This window comes from Coloeus monedula, assembly GCF_965178545.1.
Source record: "Coloeus monedula genome assembly, chromosome: 1".
Taxonomy (NCBI): Eukaryota; Metazoa; Chordata; class Aves; order Passeriformes; family Corvidae; genus Coloeus; species Coloeus monedula.
The window spans coordinates 3815661-3836050 of record NC_138781.1 but is presented as its reverse complement, the minus strand read 5'-3'; the positions used below and the strand labels follow the sequence as shown (position 1 = coordinate 3836050).

The window sequence follows — 20390 nt, the reverse complement described above, 5'->3', positions numbered from 1 at the left end:
TGATATTTCAAAAAAAACATTCTCACAGTACATTAAGATGAGCCCAAAGTTTTTTTCACAGTTTTGAAGTAGACAATACTGTAATATTTGAGGGTTTTGGACTTACGTTTTACCTCAAAGAAGTAGCCAGAGAGCTGCCATGGTTTAGTTGGTCAAGTGGAAGTTGCACATTAGATGTTAAAAAAAGGCTACAGGGAAGGTTTTCCTCCCAAGCTCAGCTTTTGTGGGTGTCCACATGCCAGCAGAGTGTCTGGGCATGCAGTGGAGAGGCAGCCCAGACTGGCAGCAAAGCCTGGAGCTGCTCAGGTGAGCAGATGAGGTGCCTATTGTAGACTAAGCTGATGCAAAGCTTAAAAAGCAAAAAGTTGTATTGACTGGCTTGAATTACTGACGTGGAGCCATTGGAGAAGCCCCATTGCATCCCACTTGGTTTTCCCACTTCCCACTTGGATGTGAATCTTCTCCAGATCCTGTATCAGCTGGTAAGAGCCATGTGGATGCCTCAGATATGCTGCAGCCTCTCCAGCAGCACCAGATATCTGAGTTTAGGGAAATGAATCAACATCCCAACCTGGGTGTCTCAACCTTGGACTGACTCCCTCAGAAATGCCCATTCCCACCATGACAGCAGCACAATACAGCTGGAAAATCAGTTTTGGAATCACTCCAGGTTTTCCAGGGCATTTTTATCAAGGCCCAGAAGTGCATGAGGTGAATGATCCTCTTTTGACAGGATTGATTATGTCTGAACTCATCAAAGTTACAGGAGGTGGGAAATTGGCTCATGGCTGTGGACAGACAACTTCAGACTGCTGTAGGGAAGGGGATATTTGGATATTTCTCCCAGTAAAAAGAGCTGAAAGAATGCCAGAACAGCCAAAGGAATGAAAACCTGCTGTGAACAGCTAACAGCTCCAAGTCTAAGTGCCACAAAATGGAAGTGGGGTGACAGAAAATCCTGACTGGCTATGAAATCACATGGCCTGGGTTCCAAATCATGATGGTTACTGGGACACCAGTGAACAAAAAACCCCAAACCACAAAAACCCCAACACCACCACCCATTAAAAAAGCCTGCTGTCTGCAGGAAGATTCTCTTGCATTAACAGTGTAGACCTGGTGAATATGACAAGCAGAATCACAGAACATCCTGAGCTGGAAGGCACCCACAAGAATCATCCAGTCCAAATCCTGAATGGGAGACCCCAACAATCCCACCCTGTGCATCCCTGGGAGCATTATCCCAGTGCCCCTGGAGCTCTGGCAGCCTTGGGAATATGACCATTCACCAGGGAGCCTGTTCAGCACCCTCTGGGGGAAGAGCCTTTTCCTAAATCCAACCCAAACCTCCCCCTGACACAGCCTGAGGTAAATGTAGTTCTACAGGCACCTGTATTTTGGAGGAAGATTTAAACTCCCTATTTTTTAAGAGGCAAATGGAACAGTGAGAATTTATGGAAGGGAGGCTGGAAGGAGAACTGAGAACACTCTGCTGCCAGGATATAAAAGTGGCACATGCTTAACGTGAGAAAGCTGAGCTGCTTCTTGTTAACATCACCTCAGAGTTAATGAGGAAGAGGGGAAGTTACTAATGTAAACCAGAACAAAATAAATACTGTAAAAACAAAATAAAGTTTTAAAAATAAAATTTTTAAAAGAAAATGAAATACTTTTAAAAAATTAAAATGTGGCTGCTTTGAAGCCATGCCCATTCCTTCTCATAGCCCACAGTGAAATTAAGAAGCAGCACAAACAAAATTTGTACCAACACTGCAGGAATGATGAAATATGGAATGAATTTCTGCAGAGACTAAAATTTTAGCTGGACAAAGATGGCACACTTTAATGCAGGTAAATTGCACTGGCACTGGAAGCAGGGGAAAGATACAAATCTCTCACACGGTGGGGTGGGAGTCAAACACTGAGGGATATCAGTGAAACATTTATTGCTTGAGTAGCAGTACCTGAAATTAATCCTGATTAAATCTGTTTTCAACCCTCTTTTCTGAATACAACAGGCACTGATCACTCAGAGATTGTGACTTGCATGGACAAACTCACTCAGCTCAGCATGGCAAGACAAAAATGGGTCACCTGCAGCATATCCTCAACAAGAGTCCAGCTCAGCAGTAATTAGCTATGCCCAGAAATCGTATTTTTAATTAATGAGAAACTTCAAAGAAGTCTTAAGATGAAGAACAGAAATTTTATAATCTGACAAAACTTCTTTCCCTCTGCCCTGACCTCACAGGTAATAGCCTGAATTTGATAAAGTTTTGAGGACACAGGACACCAGCAAAGAGGGCTGGGGAATTCAGGGACACATTAAGAGCCTTCTACAAGAGAGTGATGGGACTGTAATCCCCTATAAAAACATCTCAGGTCTCTGTAATCAGGCACTCAAACAAGTTCCACCTCCCACAAGTTCCACCTCCCAAGGATTAATTACTTACCTCACCATTCAAGAAGCAGTAAAATACTGACACAAAGAAACCCTGGAAAGAAGAGACAGCAGTCAATTATTAGGAAAACATTTTAACACTTCCACTGATAGAGGGGATTGCCCCTGCAGCTGGGCTACAACAAACATCTCTACAGCATCCAGTCCCTGAGACCCCTCAGAGGAGCTGTGCCAGAGCTGACAGCTCTGGGGGGATGTCCCAGGCACTCACAGGGGGTGTTAAATGGCTTTAGATAGTTTTATGTGGGCCAGTGCATCATCAGATTGCTTAAATTCACCTGAGCTCAATGGCTCTGTGGAATCTGCTGTGACTAAAGCCCTGTAAAGACCACAAAGGTTGGAATTCCTGTGAGTGGAATTCTGCCCATCTTGTTTTTAGGGCTGGAATTATTGTCACCATTAAGGAGAGACTCCCTGTGCTTGCTTTCTTACACACATCTTCATAGAACTAATGAGCAATGCAGCATTTTTTTGAGACACTGAGCATCAGCAGATAAAAAATACAATCAGTTTTAGGGAATGAAAAGCGTGGGTTTCTTCCCTGGTAAAGGCTAAGGCTCCTTCCTTCACAGGCTAGAAGGGACATTCTTCATTTTGGATGTTTAGCTGGGATTTCTGTTGGGATGCTCTGTGTTTCTAAGATAAACATTCCACCAGTAAAAACTGCAACCCAACTACTGTAGATTTGGCCTGCCAGCTGTATGTTTGTACTGATATCCTGGGTACCAGAGCACTTGTTCCTGCACACAGGAGGTAAAACACCAGTGTCAAACCAATTCCCATGCTGATTCAAGAGGTAAAGCTGTAGGACACAAGGGAGTGGCTAAGGATCCTTCAGGGCCTTCAGTCACTTTTGGGTTTGTGTCAGATTCAGGGAGGTGGGGCAATTGCTCACATTCCATTGCCTTTTCCATCCTGGAAGAACTCCAGTTAAACTCAGGGGAGAGGGGAGATGGGGCTGATGGCTCAGGGAATGCACCAGAACAGGCTGGGAAACACAGCTCAAGTGTGTCTGGAACATTGTCCCTGTCCTCCCAGTTAAATTCCTGAGTTCTACCAAAAATTTCTTCAGTGATCCATCCACCTTTGAAAGGTGAATGATCTTCGAAGGCAAAATATTAAAATTTTCTCTGGAAGCAGCTGGTTAATGTTTTGTTGTCTTCCTGTGGGAGTCTTTGCCTCAACTTTCTTTTTAAGCAACTGGTTCTAAACTTACACTCACAATTGGGTTTTTTTCCTGAATCAGAGAAAACAGCAATACATCCCTATCATCTCTAAGAAATCACCACATTACATAGCATCTAATATTGATTATAAATTGTCCTCTGCAGCCGACAGAGAACAGCACATCAGCCTTTGTCTGGACGCTCTTATAAGCTGCACAAACCAGCAATTCCAACAGGTAGGAGCTGTTTCCCTTTGGTTTAGCAACATGGAGTCCAAGTCTCAGCCTACTGTGTGCTCTGGGAAGAGAGAGGCACCTCGGGAGGGGGATCCCTCACCTCTCTCAGGCCGGTGGAATGAAACATCTTCTCTCTCTCCATTGATTTTATGTGAGGAGCTGAACACAGTGCTGAGTTAAGGGAGATGAATCCCTCCAGCCCACACCTGAGAGGATTTTCCACTCCACATGACACACTTGTCTATCTATTATGCACATGTGAACTAGGCTGAGCTATTTGCAACTAATATTTATATCACACACTTCACTGCCTAAAGTTCCCTGGCTGAAAAGAAGCGAGGATCCTTTCAGCAGCAGCTGATACCAGCTGTAAACTTGGTCTCTTACCTGAAAAGACTGAAGGAAGGAATTGAAATAGATGAAAACTATCTGGGAAATGTCATCCTCGCCAGGGTTGACAAAGAAAAGCATGTAGGTGATGCCAAGCAGAGGCAGGAGAACCAGCGTGGCCTTGACTGCCTTCCTGTGGGCAGGGAACAGAAAACAAGTGATCACAGGGAAGAACAACTGAGTTGAGAGTGGAAAGGAGGAGCATGGAAAGAGTGAGAGCCTCCCCTGACTGCCCAGTGCCTGTCCACTTGGGGAAAGGTGTCCTGGGGAAGCCTTTGAATCCTGCTGTTTTCCCCCACACTCTGAAGTCCAGAGCGTGAATGGAACATTATTTATGTCCCACCCTTTCACCCTTTCACCCTTCCCTTTCTCTCCTATCAGCAGGGCTTGCATTAGGCTGAAGCCTTGGGATTCTCTGCAGGTTTGGTGAGTGATTTCTCACACTGCAGGGAGATGTGATCATTGCACAACTCAGCTGAGATCTGCTCTGTGCCCATCACTTGATTTTGTCTGGAGTGTAAACACTTTTCTCTCTCTCCCTGCAACACCTGCCCACCCAACTCAACTGCTCAGGGCTGTCTTAGAAACCACAAATCACAAAGCAGGTGGTGCACAGGGAAGCATCAGTGATTATTAACAGAATTATTAGGGGCTAATCCTTATTACTGGTGTCTAACAGCATCTTGGGGTGTCACCAACAGCAGCATCTCATCGTGCTAGACACTGTGCAAACACAAAGGCTGCAGTCTGGCTAAGCCTGTGTAAATCTCTGCATAATGCCTAGTGGGTAGATAAAGACAGGCAGGGGAGCACAAAACCACCACCAGGATTAAGTGACAGCCTTAATGAACCAGCTGCCACAGGATTTAATACCTGCTTACCAAAAGACTGCACTGCTCTGCTATAGAGCATCAAGGCTTGCCCCAGAGCTTTGCTGGAATTCTAAAGGTTTCCATTTAGGCTGTGGAAAAGACAATTCCCTCCCAGAGCCTGCAAGGACAAGACCACTGTCATCTGTACAAGAACAATGGCAGTTGCTGTAGATTGATTCCCTCAAATATCTCTAATGCTCCCCTGCAAGATGCAGAAGGGATAAAAATGTACTGAGGTTTGAATCAGGGCTTTTTCAGGCCAGTTTTAGTTTTATGGCATGAGGTTTGAACATGAAAAAGGGCTATTTTTCCCTTCATTTCTCAGGAAATGTGCAGAGAAGGGTCGGAACATCAGACCATTGCACTAACTTCACTTTTTCCCAAAACCCTGACACGAGTAAAAGGCAGGAATCAGGCAAAACAACAAAGCCCATTACTGCAGCAAAACTGCCCCCAAAGTCAAGAGCAGCCTGATTTGAGAACATCAAGTTTCAATTTAGCATGATACGCTGAGATTTCATCCAGAAATGAGTTAGAGTAACAGATCTCACCCCACAAAACCTGTGCTATTTCCCACTGCCAGGACCTGTCCGTCCCCAAGTCCTCAAAATATCTTGCAAGATACTGCAAATGGTAAGAGAAGAGCACCCAGCATCTCCTGGTGTCTGAGAATTTGCTTTTGGACTGTTAATGCTGATCTCAGCCCACACTGGTGCCTGAAGGGGTCAGGCCACCTTCCCTCTGCTGTCCTGGGCTAAACATTCCTGACTTTTCCTTTCTGCCATCCCAGTGCTTGTGGGGTTCTGCTGGGTATGAGAACTGATCTACCCCCCAAACAAAGGTACTGATTAGCTGAGGATCAGTTCTGTGATGCAACCCAATGAGTGGTTACCCTAATCCTGGCATCAGCTGAAAGGAAGGGACACAATCACCCTTCATTCCCATCCCCTAGACTTTAAATAGAGCATTAAATACCTGTATGCACACATTAATCACAGAATCCCAGAATGGTTTGGGTTGGAAGGTTAAAGATCATCCAGTGCCACCCCTGCCATGGGCAGGGACACCTTCCACTATCCCAGGTTGCTCCAAGCCCCATCCAACCTGGCCTTGGACACTTCCAGGGATCCAGGGGCAGCCACAGCTTCTCTGGGCACCCTGTGCCAGGGCCTCCCCACCCTCACAGGGAAAAATTTCTTCCTAATATCCATCCAAACCTACTCTCTGTCAGTTTGAAGCCATCTCCCTTTGTCCTGTCACTCCAGGCTCTTTTAAATAGTCTCTCCCCATCTTTCTTGCAGGCTCCCTTCAGGTCACAAGTAGGTCACCCCAAAGCCCTTTCCAGGCTCAGCAGTCCCAACTCTCCCATCCTTTCCTCCCAGCAGAGCTGCTCCATCCCTCTGATCACCCTGGTGCCTCCTCTGGATGGGCCCCAGCAGCTCCACATCCTTCCTGTGCTGGGGATCCCAGAGCTGGAGGCTGCACTTATTACATATATACTTGTGTACATATAGAAATGGATAAATTTGTCCTCACATGAGATCAAATCCTTCCGATTTCATGGAAAAGGGAGGGATTTCACGTGTGTGCTGGGGCACGTGCAGGCCCAAAGTGAAATGGAGTGGACAGAAAAAATGCAGACAAGCTTTTATGGAGAGCCTGCACAGATAAATACTGTGGGCCTAATTTGTGAGCTCCATCAACAGTGGCACCTGGAAAGAGAAAGATGGGACAAGAACAGGACAATCAAGGCAGTGCTTTGTTAGCACCAGAGCAGCAGGAATCACAGCTGACTTACCTGTACTGTATTGTTTCTGAAGTGGTTGAAGCTCTCAGCTTTGTCATTAAAATCCTAACTATGTTAAACAGAAATACAAAATTTATCTGGAAAAAAAAAAGGAGAGGAAAAAAATACAACCAGTCAGCCAAATAAGGGCTTAAAGGATGTGATACACCCTAAAAGGCGCATTTTACAGTTTCAATCTGACTGAAAACAGCCTTTTGGCTTTACCATTGATTGCAATAGACCCAGAAGTTTACTAGAAAGACCAGATTATGCAGCAAACATCCAACAGCTCTTATCGTTTCCAAAACAGCAGTGAAAATGGAGGGCATCATTACTGGCCCTAGCAAGGAGCTTATTTTTACTTCCTTTTCCCCTTTTCTGGGTGCAATGACGAACTCAAGGTGAGATTGATGGATTTACCACTCACCTTTTCAATCTGCTGAGCTGGGTAATTATTATTTGGGCTGCAGCCTCACCACTGAGAATTGAGATTTGCTCTAATTACTGTTGTTGTAGCATCTGCCAGCGAGTTTCTTGCATAGCATAAACAGGAAATTAAACAAAAACTGAAGAGAAGATTGATTTGTAGACTGTGATCAGGAGAAGGATTTGGCTCTTAGGAGCAGGTTTTGAGTTTTTGCTTTCAGAGCATAAAGCAGGGCAGCTTACAAGACATGGGTGTGCCCCAAAGCTGTCAGAACTACACAACTGCTGAGGTTCCAGCACAGCTTGTGAGAAAATCTTCACCTCACACACAGTTCCAGGGTCTCAGGGCTCCTGGCATTTTTCAGCCTATGAATGGAACAATTCTGTCATTGACATCTGAATATTTACAAACACCATAGCAGAGCTGACAATTTAAAGGTGTTCTCAAAATATGCTTTTTTTGCCCCGTGCTGTGGGTGTATTTCAATGTTTACATATCTTGGCATCCATCAGAGCATTCCCTGTGGCTCCTGGAACATGGTTTAGAACAAATGGAGCAATAAAGCACCTGAGCAGACACTGGGAGACTGGCAGCACTGGGAATTGAGCAAACACTTATTACACGAGATACAAAAACGCTGCTCTAGAAGTTAACACGGCATTTTTGGAAATGATTTTCTTTGCAGAGCAGGGCCCTAGGGAGTACAAGAAGTAAATAAAACAGTGCAGCTTGTGTGTTTGTTCTTGTTGGTTTTGTCATATTAAGAGCTTCAAGTCAACTGGTTCATGCTTCATTTATCAGAGACAAAACCAGCTCTGTATCAGTGGTTTGAGTTGAATCTTAAACTCCTCACACTGGTGATTGCACTGTTCTTCAGTCACAGAAAGAGAAATACTCAGGCAGCCTCTGCTCAGGGGCAGGTAAATGGAGGTGACCTTCACCCACAGAAAGAAAACTCCCACCTCTGATATTCTGCTGCCAAATCTTGAGGTTCTCCATCAGCTCAGGGCCATGTTTGGGTTATTTCTACCAAGGGTGCAAAAAAGGCACCAATCCAAAACGTGCCAACTTTGCAATCAGAAAGTGCCAGACTGAATTACAGACCCCTAGGTAAGAGCAAATTCCAAATATCAGTAGGACAGATCACATGGCATTAATGTGATGAACTGGGCTGAAGAAGGCATTTCAAGTTTCACGAGTCCTGCTTCGATGTGACAGCATCCTGCCATCTGAACTGGAAATTCAAATTGCCACAGCCTGCATCAGAAAATTAGGGATTCTGGCCTTTTCTGAAATTCAATTGCAGAAGCGTGATTCATCAGTCCAGAAGAATTGCTAGCTGAAAATTCTGGGAGTTATTTTGCCAGAAACACTCTCATTCTATGAAAGTCTGTTTTTAATTCTCCCAGTTCAGCTGCCCAAGCCCAGAGCAGAGCAGGACCTGAGGCACCCCTGCACAGCTGAAGCCTGTGGGTGGCACTGGCACAGGTGACACAAAGCTGGTAAGAGACCTCAGCTCTCTCCAGAGCAACAGGAAGGCAGATACATCAGTGCTGACTTTTAACAAACTGCCCAGGTGTCTGAGAAAACCCTGCCAGGACATTATTTCTAATTCTATTTTCTAGGAGAAGGGAACAGTGACATCAGCCACTCAAACTGAATCCTCCTCCTGAGTAATCTCAGTCTGAACTTTGGAGCGAGTGTCACCCCGCTTCTTCCATGAATGTTGCAGTCTTCTTTTACAAGTCTGCCTTTCCCTGAAAACCGGAGAATTGGGGCTTTTTTTGAAGCGTTGGGAAACGGGACAGGTGGCAGGAGGCTATCCTGAGTTGGATGGAAGGTGCTGGAATAAAGGGTCTCATATCTATGTCCAAGAGGCGATGGCTTGGATGCAGAGGACCATCAAGTCAGGAGAATCCTGTGGCCTTTCAAGTGCATAAAGGGAGGTTACAAAAATAATTCACAGCTCCTTCTGGCTTTAGAATCTCTGAATAATGTGTGAAGCTCCTTCAAGGCTTGGTTTTGCACCTTTTCATAAGTTTCTCTGCCCAGCTGTGCTGTAGCAGGACAGGACATGAGTGCAGCCCTGTTACACACACAGCTCCTGCTGCTAGCTTCATCCCACAGTTTCTCCAGGAAAAGGAGTAACTAATTCTTCCCCATTCTAGATTTAGTAGCTAAGAGAGAAAAGCCAAGTGACTTGGCATTGACTATAAATCAATTCCATCCCAGAGTGAGGATAAGAAGAGCAAGAGCATAAGAAACTGAGTTGGATTGGCATCATTTCTTGTTAGATTAAGCAGTTGGCTATCCCAGGATCTATGTATATTCAGTGGAAAGAAACGGGAACTTTTCAACAGTGGTTCATTTGACATACTTTAAATTAGTGTTTTTGGACTATTAGGGCTTGGACTTGAACCAGCTGCCCACACAAATCTTCCACTGATCTTCATGTTGCCCAAGATATCCCACGTGAGCTTCACTGGAATGAACGTGGCTGTATCTACTGAGGTTCTGTGACATTTCAGTCTGTGGAAGCTTAAAAATATTTTGAGGCACCAACATTTTGTCTCTATTAAGGTTTCTCTGAGAGATCTTTAAGACTCAGATAGGGTCACCCCTAAAATGCACATCTTAGGAAGCAAAAAATTCCAAGGGAAAAGATGAAAATGTGGGCACAGCAAAATACTTATTTTTGGTTTTGCCTTCTAGAAGCACATTTCAATGTGTTCACTTTTAATGATTTTAAAAAAACACCCAACTCACTTCAGAAAGACACTTGGCTCAGTAGGACCTTTTAGCAGCACTCAGAGAGGTCTGATCTGAAGATCAATTTTCAGTGCATAACCAGATGGGGTTTTAATGTCTGTCCTTGCTGGGCCTGAGACCACAGCTCGTGGGGCTGATGGGGGGAGTTTGCTCAGGAGAGAGGACACTATCTGGGAATCAAGCAGGAACAGGCAGCTGCCCACAGCCTGCAAGAGCTGAAGGCTTGGAGATGAAAATGGAGCTGTTTTCTCAGCTGGAGAGAATCCACACAGTTCTAGTGGCTACCAGACTGAGCCTGACTTACAGGCAGAGGAGAAGCCTCTGGTGTTTGTTCCTCAGACAGATCACAGTGTTTCAAAAGAAGAAGGATCTCACTGCACTGCAAAGTGAGTTTTCCTAGAAAAGAGCCTCAGGGCTGCATTGAGCAAAGTACACAATTATTTGTCAAGGGCTTCTTTGTTATTACTGGAGCTCTATGTCAACAGATTAATTCCTCAGAGCTGGGCAGCTCTATCAAAACCCACACATCAGGTCCATAAATGGAGACTGAAGAAAGGTCATTTAAGAGAGGTAATGATGACAGGCAGTGCATCCTTTTTATTTCTCTTTAGGCTCATTTTAGATTTTCATTCATTTCTGTTTATCCCTGTTTTCTGCTGCCTAATGGAAAACATAATTAAGGAATTTTACCTTGACATTTACTGGTAGATGAAATGAATCCAAAGGCAAAGTCTTGAAGACAGAATAAAATGGCTTATTTCTTCTTTTCCTTTATTTATGCCATGCTAAGAATGTCCTTATTGCTGGAGTAAGACGCTCTCCAACTACAGATGGGAGAGAAAAAGTTCTCCTATCTTGCCAGAAGTTTAGTCTTTTCATTTCTAAATGGGGATGAAAATTCAGACCCCCAAAATGGAGTTACAAGCCAGTGATCCAAAAAGTATTTGAGCCATCTGTTTTGGCACCGTTCTATTATAACCTGAACACACGAGCCCAGAAACTCTTCTGAACCAAAAGAAACTTTTCAGTAAATGATTTTGGTGATAAAATTTTTCTCTCATAAAAACCAAACTCCATTTGAGAGGAAATTTATCTCCCTTAGCAAGATGAAATAGCCAAAGTGCACAAAAGAGGCAATGCTGACTCTGAAGGCTTCTCTGCAGTTTTCCCCAAGCCCAGGAGTTTAAAAGGGAGGTCATTAAGCTCTGCTCTTTCTCTTTTAGGAATTCAATGGACAACTGGCTTTTATTTTGCTCATTTTCTGCTAAGCTTTTATTTCATGCCTCACAGAAAGCTTGTGCTCCTGTGCTTCCCAGAATGTTTGTTCCTCTTCACTCCCAGGAACAGTAAAAATTGTTCTACTTAGAATTTGTATTTTTATGCAAAGTGGTAAAATCACCTCAGGGTTAAGTAACCCAAACTGGGATCAGAGAAGTCATTTTAGTGGGAGCTCTGGATGCTGCCATCCTGACCTCAGATGAGCACTCTGCCAGTTAATTAATGCTTTGTTTTAATTGTTCTACCATGCTGGCCTGACCTGATCCTCAGACGGGGCCTTTTATCACAAAAGTTTCCTTTTCAAAGGTCACAGGCACCACAATGAGTCCTTTGGGCAAAGGGCTGGAAAATACTTTCACATACAATCAAAAATAACGAGATGGGATTAAGAAGAATGACTATTTCACAAACAGAAGTAGAAATTTCAGAAAATCTGTAGAATGTACATGGTATTGGACACCTTGCTGGGCACCTATTGACTCCACAACTACAGAATGTAAACAGCAGGAAGTCAGTAACAGCAATGGTGGAAAAATTTGAGATAAATTCTGGATGGACTGTAATCAAACCAGCACATTATCTTTGTGCTCTGTGCAGCCAGCACAGCCTGCGTGCAAACCAGCAAAAGTTGTGATAGAAGTCTTGTAAGAAGAACTCGGGGATGTCAACAGGTCATGAACTGCAAACCTGCAGCAGTGGAGGAACTGCTCATCTTTAGAGCAAAAAGAAAATTTTAAAAAATCAATAGGAAAACTAATTTAATCAGTGTTTGAGGAAAAACATGAGCCATTCAGATAGGAAGGAGAAGGGGAAAGGAAAAAAAAATACAAATAATAATAATAAAATCTCAGTCTCTGAACACACCAATGCAGAAGTGGAAGCAGAAGCATGAAGAGAGTCAGCAGAAACGAAGAAAATATTCAGAGAAGCAATTGCATCAGCAAGGAGGATGCTTGCACAGGACCAGGGAATGCTTTTCAACAAAAAAAACCCCATAAATGAAATGCTTATAGCCACATACCCAGGTGAGATGCTGCTATACATAAAACGGCAAGGGAGCAAACTTTTGTTTCTTTGGAAGATCAGAAGAAAGGAACTTCAGCAATGTGGACTGTGGTGTTTTAAATGGAGCAAGAAGTGAAGACAGTGACAGGACAAGAGGGAAATGGCTTCAAAGTGGAATAGAGTAGGTTTAGATTGGGTATTAGGAAGAAATTCTTCCCTGTGAGGGTGGGGAGGCCCTGGCACAGGGTGCCCAGAGAAGCTGTGGCTGCCCCTGGATCCCTGGAAGTGTCCAAGGCCAGGTTGGATGGGGCTTGGAGCAGCCTGGGATAGTGGAAGGAGAACTCTCACTTATGAAAGCTTCCTTTCTGTCAATAAATCAGCTGATTTTGTTAATAAGCTTAAGCACCTCCACCCTCTGATGTGACACACTTAAAAAAAACCTGTCTTTCCACAGCCTTGGTTTTTGAAAAACTGAATAAATTCAGCTTTTTAACTGAAAATTACTTCCTGTCATGGCCTTCCAGAGCATCAGCCAGTGGCTGCTACGTTGAGATACTGGTATTTCCCATAACCTGAAGCTGGGCTGGGCAGATTCTTTGTAGAGAAGAGAAACAAGGTGTGAAGGGGAAGAATGATGTGGCTTGTGAAGTCCTCTGAAAGAGTCAATATGAGGACAAGGGGGATCCAGTGGACAATCCTCTGAAAGGAGCTCAAATTCCAAACTCCAAAGGTTCCCACGGAAATTTGGCTGTTGGAGGTTTGGAGGGAAGAGCACTATGCATATGAGGAAAAAAAGGGTAGGAATACATATGTATATGTATATATATACACATATATTATTCTGATTTCTCAATGCAAAGAGGCTACCAGCAGATCTGTGCTGTTTCACACAGATCTCAGTGATCTGTAAAAGGGATTGAAGAACAGGCTGACCGGTTTTTAGTGGCATCAAACTGCTCAGAACAGCAAAAATCAAGACTGATTGCAAAGAGCTGTCCAGGGACTGAGTGATCAGGCAATAATGTGGCACAGGAAATCACATGATGTAAAGGTAACACCACGGGGGAGACAAACAATCTCAGCTTTACACAGAGAGTTATGAGCTCCGGGAGTGTTCATTCACAAAAGAAATGCTGCAATTACACTCACTGGCTCCCTGAAAGCCTCATCTCCGTTGCCAGCGGAAGAAAGGAAACAAAAAAATGTCTGGAATTACTGAGAAAGTAAAAGAAAATAAACCAGGTAACAGGGTGCTGCTGTAAAAATCCATTTGTGTGGTCACACCTTGATTGATTTGATCTTGCCACCACAAAAATGCGACATCTTTAATGACCAGCACATCATAAAGACCTTTTGGGTATCTGTGGTTTTCTCTCCTGAGCACAATTCCACACTGAAATAAGGACACTTAATTCCTCTACTTGTCTTCCAGGAATCTCAAAGCAAAGGAAGATAATTTTAAAATAATCATTAAAGTTGCTTTATAGCTGGGGAAGCTGAGCTCTGAGCAGCAATATAGCTTATTCAAAATTAAACAGCTGATGAAGGCAGAGGCAGAAGTGAACTCCAGATCCTCCCCCACCTCATACACCCACTCACTCCAGCAGCTAATTGGTTGTGGTGAATTATTTTCAACCAGACACATAAAAACCCAGAGGCTGCAAAACTGTTCAGTTCTCAAGCACAAGAGGGGGGAAAAATCTATTAAAGCTGAATGAAAGGTTTGGGGGGAAAAGCATTGATCTGCTTATTTGAAAAATTACAGATTTATACAATCTTAGGTCTGAGAAATATTGCAGAGCAGTTCATAGCTGGGGTCAATTCACAGCAGAAGTTACTGAGGGAAAAAGCAGCCTCAGGTAACTGCCTCTGGTGCCTCTTCTCTTGAGGTCTGTCCTCTGACCCTGCTGTGTTTTCATGGTTCACCAGCTCTTTGGCAGGTTTACATTTAAAATTGAACACAATAAACGTATTTTCTTTAATAAAATCAGGATGAAATTCACTTCCCTGTTGTTTTTTTCCAACCCTTTGCCCCTTGTTTAGCTTCAGAGAGGGGTGTGTGATTAAAACTCGGTTCCGTGACTCTGAGGAAACAGATCAGAATTAAAAAACCCCAATGCATTAATTTGAAGAGAAAATACCTAATAGAGTGTGTTTTTCTTGTGCTACCAGAAATTAAATTTCAAAGCATCCAATGTGCTAAATTATTATATCTCTTGAGGGATGTGCTCAAGCCAAAATCCATTCAGGAATGAAACAAAAAAAAAGGATGATAACCTACATTTTCTCCCTTAGATTTTTTGTCATTAAAAATACAGGTTTCTTACCCAATATACAGAATCAGCACTTATATTCCATTTCCTTCTTTTCTGGAATTGTCTCTGCAATTGTTTCCCTGTTTTCAGCCCAAGTCAATCTCCAAGCTCCTTCTTCAGACAAGCAGAAAATCAATCAAACAACTCAACTGCATCGTTCAAAGTTTTTGTCCCTGACATACAACACAATATTGTGATCTAAAGATGGACTTGAGGGCTGCTGCCATAATCAAAGGCCTTTTTTAGGCCAATCTTTATTTCCCAGTGAGGCTTAAAGCTTCAGCATGGCTGGCTCCTTGTGTTACACCATCCTGTGCTGCAGCAGCTCAATGTAAGAAAATGAGAAATCGAAACCAGTGGAAGTAATTTTGGACAGAAAAAAAATCCTTAAAAAGTAGTATTTAAACAGAATTGCATCTTTAGAAGCAACTTTTTATCCCTCTAAAAATGTTTAGCACTCTAATCATACTGCCACTGGTTGGTGTAATGATGCTCCTGGAATACACAAAGATGTGTCCAAGAGGTAGCCAAAGCTCACCTGAGCTGGACACTGAGCTCTTGGCTCTTCACTCAGGTGGGTGAACCCAATTTTAACCACCCCAGGCTGAGTGTTCCCAGGGGTACAGGAACTGTAATTTCATGGAGTATTTAGACTTTCAGCTTTTAGTGTTAGTCCCCTTTTGGAAATAACATTAATTTCTTCTTGTAACATTCATGTAACTTTATTTTTCCAGCCGAGTCCTGGGATAGCTGTCTCACAGAATTGTCACACAATGGTTTGGGTTGGAAGGGACCTAAAAGATCATCCAGTTCCACCCCCCTGCCAGGTGCAGGGACACCTTCCACTAGCCCAGGTTGCTCCAAGCCCTGTCCAACCTGGCCTTGGACACTTCCAGGGATCCACAGCTCTCTGGGCAACCTGTGCCAGGGCCTCACCACCCTCAAAGAGAAGAATTTTTTCCTTCCTAATATCCCATCTTAATCTACCCTCCATCATCTCAAAGCCATTCCTCCCTGTCCCATCAGGACTTTGTCCTGTCCTGTACGTTCTTTCACAAAACACAGTTGCAGCTCCACTTCAATTCCTCATTAGTTCAAACCCCACTCATGAGCTGTGACTGAAAGAGGTCACAGAGTCATCCTATTTTTGAAATCTCTGTGTTTTCCACTTGTGGTGACCACTGCTCACTGGAGAGAAGAGGAAGGTGGCACTTTGTCCCCATCTGTGCTAAGGGAGAGACATAATCATATCTGAGCTTGGCTGTGCTGCCCTGAGTGCATGGCAGATGTCAAATGGCAGGGCTCTTAGCCCAGCACTTTTCACAGCACCCTTGAAAGGGTCAGTGACTCCAATAACAGCAAGTGATGCTTCAGTCATCACATGCAGTTTGAATTTATTCACATAAGGATCAAAACATGAGCAAGTCAAGTGGCTTTAAGACACCGTGGAGTTGTGTGTTTTAATCAGAAACACTCCAAAGGTGAAATGACAGTGCAAATTAAAAAAACTAAGTGGGGGAGCAGATTTTAGGAATCAGGAGTGTGCTGTAACAGGAACTTTCAGATTTTCTGTTTAGATTGTTTGCAGAGAGGTATTTTCCTCCCCCAGCAGTGCTTTCTGAGGGGAATAACCCTAAACTGAGGGGAGGAAGAGCTCACCCTTATGTCACTTCTCTAAATGTTATCAGCTGCTTTCCACTTCACAGTGCAATTACTGCTGTTATCTCATTAGTGTTTTAATCAGAGCTCACGTGCAGGCAGGCCAAGGTAGGAAGGTTCAACTCCCAGTCTCAGGTCTGGGCTCTTCAGTCACTGGCCCAGTTTAGAGGGGTCTCAAGGCTGCCCCAAGTAAGAGGCAGAGACCTGGATAGAAAGAGGCAGCCCCCAACTACACCTCCATCTTCTGTGGCTCTTTGTGGTCTTTAAATACTTAAAGTGCTGTTCTGGGGAGAAAAAGCTATTTTCATTACTATGGTATCTGTCAGAGATGCTACCCAAGGATTTTATAGGTCCTGTGGACTAAAGGCTTATGGTAAATTCACAGCCACAGATTTCCAGCCAATGATGTGAAACCCAAGTGCTCCGAGTATCACAAATCTCCCACCTTGTGTTGTCTAAATAGGATTTATTTGTGAGGGAGTCTCTGTATCAGTCAGGTCAATTTACTGTGAGGTTGTTTCTGGTTTTGTGACGGCTCCCTGAGCAACACAAATTATATTGTGTGTATCACACCCGTTGCTATTCCTCTCCTTAGAACATAAAAAAAAGAATTTTTACACAAAAATATACTACTATTATGGGGGTCTTTTCCTCTTTTCAGGTGATTTTTTTGCTGTATCTTAACAATTAACACAGAAATGAACTCTCCTGCTCTCAGGGCACACACTCACATCAGCTGCTGGGCAAGCTGTGTTCCTGGGCAACACAGGAACTTTAGTCACACTGAATCCCATGAACAGGGCACTGACAAGGTGAGAACATGAGGCTCCTTAGCCTTGAGAAAGCTGCCAGTGGTGCCTGTTCTGGAGCATCTGCACCTTCCCCATGGGGGCTGGAGTGACAAAAGGAACAGCAAACCTTGGCTCCCTAAAAGAGGGGAACCCACTGAGCCCGGGGAATTCTCTGTTGGTTCATCTGCCTGGAGGAGTAGAATAATTTTTTTCAGCTTTGTCCTTACTAATAGCTAACTAATGCTTTCCATCCACAGCCAGTTTTGTTTTTTTTCTGGGAAAGCACCAGTGTGCTTCAGCTGAAGGCTCGAAATGGGTTATGAATGAGCTTCCTTCTCCCTCTGCCTACTCTTGGTTGGCACAGGAGACGGACTGTTGGGTAAACAGATAAACAGCCTGGTAACTGTGGGCAGCACTGGGAAGGAAACTTCACAAAAGGAAATCTAGAAACAAACACACAGCAGTGATGGTGATGCAGAAAATGGACATGACTGTGCAAGATGCAATTCCTGACCATGATTATTACACTTTTCTAAATAATGTGAGTGACAGAATTGCTGTAGCTGTCCAGAGCCCCGAGTGGGTGAGCAGATATTGCACTGCACCTCCTGGTTTTGAACATTTTTCCTTCCCACATCTCAAAACCTTGTACAAAGGCAAACAGCACTGCAGCAGGAGGAGGAAATAATGGCCCAAAACCAAAGAAACAGCCAAAACCAACTAATTTCAATTCTTGCAGTGTTATCTACTGTGGCCACTTCAGAGAACACATGAAGATGTTTGGCCTTGTTTGCATCTTATTTTCCATAAAAGCAGATGTGGAACATCACAGATCAAATCTCCTCTCAGTGGGAGATGGCAGTGTCCTCCCACCCACATAAACACTTACCAGGAGAACAAGAATCACTGGCCCTTGGTATATGTAGTCAATATATTTCCCTGGCTCTTTTCCAAACCAGCACCTGTAAAAAACAAAACAAGTAAGAAAACAATTTGTAAAGGTAAATTCACTTTTTTAAGATTGTAATATGTTGGATATAGAGAGGCGTTTCTTTTTTCACTGTATTGTTTAATCATATATAAATTATCAGCAAGTAATTGAGTTTTCTGCTGCAAATCACCTGCTGTTGGACACAGATCTGAGCTCCATTTTCCCCTCCCATTAGAACATTCATGTTCCCTCTATGTTTTTGGCTATTGCCTACGTAAATACTTCCAAGAAATGTGAGAACCTGCTATAAGGAGGATGCAGGAGATGTCTGAGAAAGGGATCAAAGAAATATTCTGTGTAAGAGAAAAAAACCCTGTTATCCATTGCAGTGCCCAAAGACACATTGCACAAAGTAAGGGCTGTAACTTAAACATCTCAAGTTGCATGGAAATGCTGTCTAAATAAAATACTGAAAGAATAAGGAGTCACCCCATTGGCTTTGAATGAATCTGGGGACCACTGGAGACTCCAGCGGTGGAGTGACCATCACTGGAAGTGCTCAAAAACCACGTAGATGTGGCACTTGGGGCCATGGGTTAGTGGAGGACCTGGCATAGTTGGGTGAGTGGCTGGGCTCCGTGAGCTGAGAGGCCTTGTCCAACCTTAATGATTCCATGGCCACCAAAGCCAGCAGGCAGAACAGAGCCATCCTTTGATGGTACCAAATTTCTGCTCCAACATCACCTTCCAAACTGTCTGGGACTACCCAAAATGGACAGGGAAATGGACTCAGGTGAAGTGAAATCACAGATAAACTGAGTGGCCTCAGAGCAGCAGAGAGCCTGGAGGTGTCGCACGCGACCGAGCGCTGGCTTGACTTCCTCTTCCACTAATTCCAAGTGTTTTCTCCCTGCTGTGTTATACAACAAAATACCCCTGTGATTTCACAGCAACCCACACTGACACTCACTTCATCCTCTGCACTGGGAATAATAAATCTGTCATGCTGGTAAATGAATGAGAGACCGGGCTCAGGTCTGAACTTGCACCGTTCCATTTTCCTTGGGGTAGTTTTGGACCAGGCCAAAAACTAATCAAGTCCAAAACTATTCCTGGGGAACATATCTGAAGCTATCAGGAGCCAGAGGACATTCCCAATAGTCCACAAACTGCAGCTCCCCTGATTTTGGAGGCCAAGAAGGTTTAATAATACGGGTGTGAATGATTCCATGCTATTTGGAAGCTGAGCCCCAGGAATTAATCCAGGCCCAACTCATTTAGCATTACAGATACAGCCACGGGGTCTGGATCCAGGATTCCACCAAGCAAAGACAGATTTGCGTTCATAATTCCTGAAGGCTTAGATCATTGGAGCTCCAGATCCCTCAGGAAGTAGATTTTGGAGTCCAAGGGTCTGAGAGTTTTCTTCCCTGTCATGGATACCACACAACAAGTCTATACAGCAGAAGTTATGCCTTCCCCATGTTTGCTTTGTGGAACAGATAATTTAGTGCCACTGGAGACATGGAAACAAGGGGAATTCTGAGCTAAGGAGACCATGGAGCCAGATTTGCACTTTTACAAGCAGCAAGATGTAATAGGTGTTGCCTCCAAGAGGTTGCAGTCTGTAAGACACGACCTCATGGGTCCAGGGGAAATGAGCTGGGATTAGGAAAGCTCTGGTTCAGATGGGACCCTTATGGATCACACCACGCCCTCAAAGCCTCCCTCCAAAATGTGTTGTTTGCTGAAACAGGAGGAGCTGGTTGCCCACTGCAAGATGCTCTGAGTGGACAGGAGAGTTGAGGTATGCAGCTGGAATCAGGAACACAGCTCAGTACCTCACAATTATTTGCCTTTTCTTGGCTCAATTCCTACATCCTTTGAGTTCCAAACGAATGAGGGAGCTTTGAATGTTTCAGAAATCTGAAAGATGTCTGCTATTCCCTGGTGCCCTGGTGAAAATAAGTGTGAATTGATAATTTTGCAACTCATCTTTCAAAATTTGGGCATGAGAGCAAGACTTGGAATAAGGTACTTCCTCCAGCCAAGTTATCATCCAAGAAGAATCCCCAGGGCAGCCTTAAATGAATGAAACTGGGTTTTTGAATTTTATTTTTTTTTTTATGTAGCTGGAAAGATATGAAGAAAAAATAATTACAAGATATGCCAGGGCAGGAAAGAAAATTCTCCAGAACTTGCAAGACCTACATTTGAGAGAAGATTTTGAAGGGTATTTTGGGAGAACTATTTTTTATTGCCTGAAACTCAGAGAACTAAGAGCAGCACAGAGATCCTGGGAAG

General features: G+C 43.8%; 1 protein-coding gene across 4 annotated transcripts in view; it reads right to left on the bottom strand.

The window, feature by feature from the left end:
- The window catches only part of CRHR2 (corticotropin releasing hormone receptor 2), a 142373-nt gene that overhangs the window by 13555 nt on the left and 108428 nt on the right, over window positions 1-20390 (bottom strand). For 3 of the 4 annotated variants that reach the window (XM_082280295.1, XM_082280297.1, XM_082280298.1), the window contains 4 exons: window positions 18045-18117; window positions 6924-7009; window positions 4251-4386; window positions 2454-2495 (listed from right to left, as the gene is read on the bottom strand). In XM_082280295.1, the coding sequence (XP_082136421.1) occupies window positions 2454-2495; window positions 4251-4386; window positions 6924-7009; window positions 18045-18117 (337 nt within the window). The remainder of the gene's footprint in view (window positions 1-2453; window positions 2496-4250; window positions 4387-6923; window positions 7010-18044; window positions 18118-20390) is intronic. The other variant, XM_082280296.1, reaches the window with a different exon arrangement.